Genomic DNA, 8,910 nt, shown 5'->3' with positions numbered 1-8,910 from the left:
AAACTCCAATTCAAAATAGTTCTCATTAGAGTATCTAATCCAAATAAATGTTTCATAATAAATTTTTGTAATAATCAGGACAATTATGATACATTAATATTTATTATTGATCTATAAAATCATAATTATTCATAATACTAAATATTATGTCCTGATATTATAAGAATATGCTCAACAGAATCATCGTACACATGTGTCATTGTAACTTGCAATGAATTAATAAATATTTATCATTATTTAAGTGGTCCACTCAATTAATTTTCAATTTATTCCAAATTTGTTAAAGATACCAAAAAAAACCAACACAAAATAAGTTAAACTAATCTAAAAGGAAATTTATAATATTTTCGCATAGTCTTAAATCTTAGCAAAATCATAGTCTTCTTTTTGACACATTCTGAGAAAAATGATGGATTTCTTAATTTCAGCTAATGTATAAAAATCAACCACCACTAATTGAACACAATACTCCAAAAAAAATATTCATTAAGTTCATTCATTAAAAAAAATTAAACCACATATTATAGTTCGCTATCGCAATGTAAAAGGAAATTAAGAAAACTTACGTAACGATGGAACATTTCCACAGCCTTCTTGGCTTCTTCCACAATACTAATTGTATCAAACTCAAAGCGTCTGCTCTGCTCTGCTCATTCTTACTATTGTATATAACATGCAAGTCAATAAATGTATCTTATTTTATCTTATATATGAAATTCTAGAATGTAAAAGATGAACATTAATAAGAGTAATATTTATTTAATAACAACACCAAATAACGTTAGAAAATTATTTTACTAAGAATCAAAAGTTGTGGTAAAAAAATTAAGAAAATTTCAGTGTGCTTGAGCCGAAGAAAAGTAATTTGAAATAGCTAAATAAATTATGAGGCTTAAGGAAGATAGATGATCGGCCGAAGCTCGCTAAATACGGTTTGAATATTACATGTAACTTGCTGTGGCAAACACCATTTTCAATTCCCGTTGTGATCCCTGACTCAAAACACAATTTTCCTCTTTGAAGGCAAAATATGTGACTGATGAAGATTGACCAATAAAACTTAAAGTCATATATATATTTGTTATTTTACCGTGGACTTCTTCAAATGTCGAACCTACAACATAAACTTCTCCCATGAATAGATACCATGGAATTATCATGACCCGAGAAAAGGGATACTGCTTCTTAGTTCTTAGCATGCTCAGGAATCAACTTCGCTAGGATTTCCCCAGGTCACCCTTCAACTCTAAGAAAACCAGAATGCAAATACTCAGACCCTGAATTTCAAAACAAAAAACGAAAACTGAAAAAGGCTAAAATGAAAAAGAGAATGCACACCGTGAGGCTTGAAGTTGAACAGTGAAGGAACCGCCCATTCGGCATTCGGGTGTTTGGATCACATTATTTTATCGCAATGCTAGTTATGGAAAACGAAAGCAAGATCAATGAAAGATTATTAGCAATAGTATTCACAATTCTTTCATACAACTTGCTAACATATATTATGGTTCCATTAGGGAAAAACAGAAAAGAAATAGTATTCAACGGAATATTGTAAAGGAGTTTAGTAAAGTACAAGCTAGTACTTAATCTTATTAACCAAAGTATCATTTCTCTCATTCATTTTCCCATTTATCTCCGTTTTCTTAGAATCAAATACAAAATGGATTCATTTTTTTTCAAAATCAAAAATTATAGTAAAAATAAAAAGACAATTGGACTTTTAGATATCTAGCTATCAAATGTATTCTCCATAAATATTTTTTTATTTCTAATCCTTAAAATTCAATGTTTGGTATGTCATAAAAATTAAGAGTTATTAATAAGATGAAATATTTAATAACAAATGGATGCAAAATTATACAAAAATTGCACTTTTATTCGGTATTATAACTTATATATGCATTGGCACACGTGGAAATCAGCCACTAAAGCGTCTACAGTAGACGACACCTCAGCACTCACACATGAGCCTTAATAAAAATCCCAAATGAACTCTCCAATTTTCCGATTAACGCACCCAATAGCATTTCACTCTTCTTCTCAGCTCAAATTCTAAAACCCAAACCCAAACTCAAATTTTATAACTTAATTGACAGCATCATGTGACAGTTCTATACAAATTAAAAGAGGTCGCAATCATTGATGCCAAACCAACTCCACCAACAATTGTTCGTCCTATCATATTTTCTCGAAAAATATATTTAATATGTTGATAGCTTTCGCGTACCTGACATTTTGCTCGATTTTCATCTAATCTAGTCAGGGCGTGGAAATTTTTTGCATGAATATTTGGTGCATTCTTCAAACAAATCAACGCACTTTAAAAGTAATAACAATATGATTAGTTAAAAAATTAAATAAAATGAAGAACTATTAAAAGAGCAGACGAGAAATATAAAATTACTTAGTATTACAAGGGTTGCCCACAACGATCACTTTTACATTACGGGATGCGACAGCATTAAGGGCTTTTCCCTACAATAAAAGGTCAGAATATAATCGTCGATTGGTTTGAAATCCAGGAAGTCGCTTCAAGAAAATACAGTGAAATTAATCATCCATAAGACCATAACTGTATGTTATAAAAAAAAAAGGCACCTGTTCAGCAAAAATCTGGCCATTTATGTCTTGTAAACCGGCTCGTTCCATTCCAGGGCCACGAGGCTTTGCTCCAATCAAAAGTGCCCATCCTGCAGCTTGGAACACCTCATATGGATCAGTGCCGATGCTCACTTACCTCAACAAAGGAAACAAAAAGTCCTCTAGTTCCATTGCAACTCCTGAAATGCCAAGTAGAGTTCAAACTTTTCAAGAACAACCAAAGCTTAAGAATGACATCTATCATAAATTTAAAGAGGAGTGGATCCACTATGATTTATTAAGATCAATCAAATCTGCAACCAACTTTCAGAAGAGCCGATTGTTGATATCAGACAGTGCGCTTATTGAAATAAATGAAGCCATAAATGTAATCGGAATAGGAACACTCGTACCTATAAACGACGGCGCTGTCAATATGATTAATTGAGTTGCACATATGAATATTTCTAAATTTCATCTCACTGTATCTCATGGCAAACCACAAAACCATTAAAAGAAGTTTCTACTCTATACAGTACCTTATAATAAGCAAGTACGTACAGATGGTAAAAATTTTCTAACAAAAAACAGACAAGAAGATGAAGCGATCTGCCTGCGATGAATGGTTTGCCGAGTAGACTCTCTATTTGCTTGGACACAACGAAGCCTTTGTGCTTCCTTCTCAGCCTGAATGGTATTAATTCATAGATTACCCAAGAAGAGTATATATCACCCTGATCATCGACAATACATAGTAAATTAAACCAAGTTCATGTACCTCTGTCAAATGATGCCTCACAGTGCCACGCACTATTTTTGATTGATTAATATTTGTATCGACAATTTTCAAAGGGTTTGTAAGGCCTGCAACCATGGTACAAGTTTTTCGAGAAAACTGTTGGCCACTGAACGCCTGATACTGATAAAAATTAATAAAAAAAACATGGCTCAAATTCCAAAAGCTAGAAACAAGGGCCCGTGTAACTACTAATTGATAAATCCAAACCCCAACAATCTTTTCGGGGTGTATTCGTTGGCAAGAGTACTGCTTCAAGAATGATGTTACTTAACAGAAACTACAAGATGATAAGATATGCTTCAAAACACAAGCTAACAGAGCGTCTTGCTAAATTTGCTTGCTAAGTGCTAACTGGAGATGAATTCAAATATAAAATTCAGATGTTCAATTGATCAAATGCTAAACGCATACATTTGCTGGATTGACACAAGCAATAGCAGTTACCTGTTGCTGGGGCAAACTTAAAGAAGAAGAGAGGGGCACTGTCACTGATGTTGATGGCATGTTCTGTCCAGAGGATGACTGGCTCGCAGAACCTCGCTGCACAAAAATTTGATTCGGGCCCTCTTGTTTTGAAACCATATATAGATCTGCCTGGGCTTCAGCCCCAGAGCCCGAGCGAGCTGCATTTTCCTCTCGGGCTCTAGTTTGTTTCTCGACTCGAAGCTCTTCTCCAGGGCCTTCACCTGGTCTAGGCTCAGCCTCCTCTTCTTAATCTCTCCGAGCGACCGCGATTCATGTCCGACATATCATCCTCTGACTGCATCAACTCCTCGACCCGATACATCCCCAGATACGAACCGATGTCCTCATCATGAACTGCGCGACACCTGCAGACAAATTTTGACAAGATTTAGCCATGAAATTTGGTTTTCAGTGACAAAAGTATTGCCACAAATTAAGTACCATGGTAGTCTTGTGGAGCAAAGGCTGATGATGAGGCCAAATGGCTACTGTCTTCATGGTTCCCAAACATGGATGATCAAAACCAAGAAAATCACACCTTTTGTGCATGTTTGTGCGTGAAAGTTGAATGTATAAGTAAAAAAAAAATTCTTAGTTTATGAGTAGAGATTTTGAAGTGGGAACATGGGTAGCCAACGATAATCTCTGTTGTGACAAAGAGAGAGAGAAAGAAACGTAACGTGAACTGTTGAATATATCATGCTCAAATTAATGTTTACTTGCATATAGAAACTAAATTATACTCATAATAATGTTTACTTGGCTGCATTATTTTAACTAAAACGTCATTATCAAAGATACTGTTGCATGTGATTTCAGATTATACCCCTTATTTTAACACTACATATATAATGTGAAATCATGGTTGCAAATTAAGGTGTGTTTGGCCTCTTTTTTGATATTTTTCATTTCGAACCAGAATCACACTCCATTATGTTGCATTTTGATAGATGAATTTCAACCATAAAAATAGGAGAAATACTAAGGTATAACATAGATATTTTAATGACCGATATGCAAATTATCGATCAAAATATGTTGTATATTTTTTGGAAAATAACTTAGATATTTTAATTATCGATATTAATTTGATAATCAGAAAAAGGATTTGGTTCCAAAACAGTCGAAGAGAAAACTATGGAAGATCAGTTTAAACAAATCATTTCACCACTTTGCACCAAACAACTGAATCGAATAGAGAAAAGTACCGGAAATAAAGAAAAATATGGGATCAAATGAAAACTAGGAGAATCAATCAAATAACAAAATAGCACGCAATCAATTCACGACTGAGCAAAGAAAAACTTAATTGACAAGGAAAATATACCTACAACTTGATCAGGTTTGTAGATAAGCAATTCACCTTGGATGACTAGAAAAAGGTCGATACGATTCTGAAACGAAAGATTCGAGGGTTCTTGAAGATAATGACCAGGAATGATCAGGGAATTGGGGGAAAGCCTGGCTAAGATCTAACCTATGCTAGGCTTTGAGTATAATGTATAATGACAAAAAAAAACCCTAGAAATCGCAAGGAAACGAAGCAACAAAACTTACATAGTGCTTGTCGCGATTTGGTAGCTTCGATTCAAGTCACAATTGTAGTTTTTAAGGCATGGTCTAGCTGAAAGGAGGTCAGACGACCTGTTACCGACGATCGATCGGCCTCTAAGGCGCCGGAGTTGAGCTGGGTGGAAGGGCGACGGGTTGGGGCTAGGGTTTTCCTTTTCTTTCTTTTGTTCTTTCTTCTGTAATGTTTAAAGACATTTCTCAACGACAAGCTTTAGAAAGACAGGGAATTCTTCACGAATTACTATTAAAATTTTATTTTTTTACTTTTTACTTCGGTAAAACAATACCTGCCGAAGTAATATGTCCTAAAAAAATAAGTGAAGCCCGTGTTTTTTTAAATATCAAAGTAAAATATGTGTTTTTACCTCACTAGTGTTATTACCGAAGTTATATATTACATATTACTTCGTAATTGATAATTTCCGAAGTAAAAAATGCCGAAGTAAAATGCGAAATTTCTACTAGTGTGTGGTACCTCTTCATTGAGATTTTTGAAATATGCATAGGACAATGCCCTGTTCGAGCTTCGCATTCTATTTCTTTTCTGGAAAAATTTGTTGTGCGGATTCGTACATATTTCTTGATGAGTATTGATGCTATGAACTTGGTTTGTTGTAGATTGTAATGAGTACATCTGTTGGTTCGAAAATCTGCAGAAATCCTATCATGTTTTAGTTCGAAATTATTTTTGAAATATTAGGTGCATTGCGTTCGAAATTTTTGCAGAAATGTCTTGCTAGCCTGGAATCAGTTCTTTTGTTGCGATGATGGTTATATTGATGAATTGCATTTGATTGTTGTTGTCATGGATGCCTTGTTGCATTCGAGATTTTCAAAAAAATAAGCCTAGCATTTGGTTCGAATTCATTTCAGATTTTTTTGTGACTTGTGGTTCGAATTATTGTTGTTATCCTTGTGTAATTTGTTGGGATGCTTGGATGTTCATTTAGAGCTACCATAGATGATATGTAGTTCACATGGTAGCAACTAGGATGACTTGAAGATGACTTGTGAGAAGAGTTGAAGGGCATTCAAATTTTTATGGGTTTATGGGCTCGGTTTGGTTGTTTTGTTAAGATGGGTTTGAGCTGGTTTATGGGAGTTTCTAAGGGATTAAGATGAGCTTAAATGCTGGTCTTGAACCTAGACTAGTGACTTGGAAGATTGGAAGATTTATAGCAAAGTTTTGGTTGAGTTTGGAATTTTAGCTTGAGCAGAAATTTCATGGATGTTGGGGCTGTCCGGAAACTGGATTTGAAATAGAGGTTAAACTTGGGTTTTTTTCAAGGGCTCGGGTCTGGACTTAGTCTAAGATGTTGGGAATATTTCGGTTCAAGCGTGAATTAATTCGGTTACGTTTTTGTTGAGTTTTAGATTTTTAATTCATAAGGTGCAGAAATAATTTTTAAGCTCAAGGGCTGCTGCCCGGAATTCATTTTTTTGTAAAATGATTGCTTAGGAAATAAATTTTGAGGATGATTTCTCTTTCTATTTCTAAGTGTCATGGAGTTGTGGTTTCAAGCGGAATCCTTTTTGAATAAGAATCGAGTAAGTTATAAATTTTACGGGCAAACCGCTCCCATTTTTGTCTTAAGTGCAAATTTATGGATTTAGTGTTCCCATCCTTTGGATGTTTCCTAAATCACCATCCCGGTCATTCTTGTGTGAGTCATATGCATGATTATCGATCAACATTTACATGTACATTATATTTACATATGCATGCTAAGTCTCATATTTATGAATGAAAGAAAGCATTTTACGAACGAAGTGAGGTGATTGTTACTACAGTAACATTCATGTGTTTGGACGGGCTGGGAGACATCTTAGCTTTCCTTACCGAAATTCATGTGTATGTTTGGGCTAGGAGAAATATTTGCTTCCCATACCAACCATAGGGCAAGACGGGTTGGGTGTTATCCTGACTTCCTTGCGGCATATTACACTGCAGCCATGATCATGATCAAAACCCATAGAGTCACAATTCATGGATCTAAGTTTACAGTTTCAGTTCAAGTCATTTAAATACTTTTTCAGTTCAGTATATTCAGTTTCATTGTCAATGTTTGACTTAGCCATGCATATGTTACATTCATATTCATGTCATTTATTCAGAAAACATCTTTTTAAGTTTAAGGTCACAAAGTATTTTATTATAAGTTATTTTTAATCTGTCTGTGCTTGTATTTACGTAGAACTCGTTATCCCCCCCATATTCTAGCTGAGTCCTTTCGACTCAATACACTTATTGTTTTTTGGTGATGACTATTACATTGAGGCTGAGGGATAGGATCCCCAGGGCGAGGTCACCGGTGGTGCAGGACCTTGACCGACGTGCTTTCAGTTGTTCCGCAAACTCTGATGTTGTTTTTTTTATGAGTTGAAATAATTTCATACACTGTCAGTCATTTGCAGGATGTGTTTTCCCTGCTTTAGAATTTTTGGCATGTAAACTTAACAGTTTATTATTCCGCAACTGCGTGGGATTAACTCCCCTTTTTAGATTCTATGATTATCATGTTTGGATTTTTAACTTGTGTTTATTTTATTTTTGATTTGTATTGCTGACTGTGTCAGTTGGGATTACAATATTTTTAAGGATAGTCGTGGCAAATTTTTTTGTTAATTCCGCAAATACTTTATTTATTATTTATTTTTAGGGAGGGTTAGGGTCGTTTCAGCTGGTATCAGAGCACGGTCTTGGTTTGAGCTGTGCCTACTACCGGTTGCCGAAACTCAAGGGATCTCGCCTCAAAGTCTATAAGATTTATTTTTTATTTATTGTTATTTGTTCAGATTAGTAGCAGTAGATTCCTGAATTAATTGAGCATGTTTAAGTTTAAACAAAAATCTTTTCTTAAGGCATGAAATTTGAATTTTTGGAATTTGAACTTGCTCACAGATGACACCTCGACGTGATCCCCATGCACCTCCACCGCCACCTCCTCTGCCCCCTCCACCAGTTGATGTTGGGGCTAAGGTGCTAGCTGGCCTGGCTTGTATCTTAGAGCAGCATGCCGAGGCCCCGAGGGCTAGACCTAATGCGATTTATGAATAGTTCAGGAAGATGGATCCTAAGGACTTTTTTGGCACTACGGATCCGATGGCAGCGGAGGGCTGGATTCGCTCGCTTGAGGCGATTTTCCGCTATATGGAGTTGGGAGATGGAGACCAAGTTTGCTGTATGACGTTCCTACTCAAGGATGATGCCGCCTTGTGGTTTGAGGGTGTGGAGAAGACTGTTGATGTTACCACCCTGAATTGGGAAGCATTAAAGACTCTCTTCTGTGAGAAGTACTATACAGCTGAGGTGAGGGCACAGTTGAAGAAAGAGTTCATGAGTCTCCGGCAGGGAGATCTGTCTGTATCCGAGTTTGTGCGAAAAATTCGAGAGGGGCTGCCACTTTGTGCCAATGATAGGGAATGATGAGGCAGAGAAGTTGCAGCATTTTGTTGCTTGTCTGAGGCCTAGTATTCGTAGGGATGTGATG

The 8,910-nt window shown here is 35.7% G+C and overlaps 1 protein-coding gene across 1 annotated transcript; it reads right to left on the bottom strand.

Moving 5' to 3' along the window:
* Window positions 1-566: 566 nt before the first annotated feature.
* On the bottom strand, window positions 567-3,058 carry LOC140875988 (malate dehydrogenase [NADP], chloroplastic-like). The gene is made up of 7 exons (XM_073279824.1): window positions 2,997-3,058; window positions 2,602-2,783; window positions 2,408-2,478; window positions 2,231-2,321; window positions 1,339-1,417; window positions 1,091-1,246; window positions 567-659 (listed from the first exon to the last, which is right to left on the bottom strand). Exons 2-5 carry the CDS (start codon window positions 2,650-2,652, stop codon window positions 1,397-1,399), a joined length of 234 nt encoding a protein of 77 aa, XP_073135925.1. The 5' UTR covers window positions 2,653-2,783; window positions 2,997-3,058; the 3' UTR covers window positions 567-659; window positions 1,091-1,246; window positions 1,339-1,396.
* Between the last annotated feature and the right edge of the window lie 5,852 nt (window positions 3,059-8,910).

Source organism: Henckelia pumila, chromosome 1, assembly GCF_033568475.1.
Source record: "Henckelia pumila isolate YLH828 chromosome 1, ASM3356847v2, whole genome shotgun sequence".
NCBI lineage: Eukaryota > Viridiplantae > Streptophyta > Magnoliopsida > Lamiales > Gesneriaceae > Henckelia > Henckelia pumila.
The sequence above is the reverse complement of the archived record's forward strand: the minus strand, read 5'-3'. Positions and strand labels throughout refer to the sequence as shown.

Coding starts and splice junctions, on each gene's coding strand:
- LOC140875988 (XM_073279824.1), bottom strand. CDS start 2,652: ATGGAACGAGCCGGTTTACAAGACATAAATGGCCAGATTTTTGCTGAA. Junction 2,479..2,601: donor GCCAGATTTTTGCTGAACAG/GTGCCTTTTTTT, acceptor CTTTTATTGTAG/GGAAAAGCCCTTAATGCTGT. Junction 2,322..2,407: donor GGCAACCCTTGTAATACTAA/GTAATTTTATAT, acceptor TTACTTTTAAAG/TGCGTTGATTTGTTTGAAGA.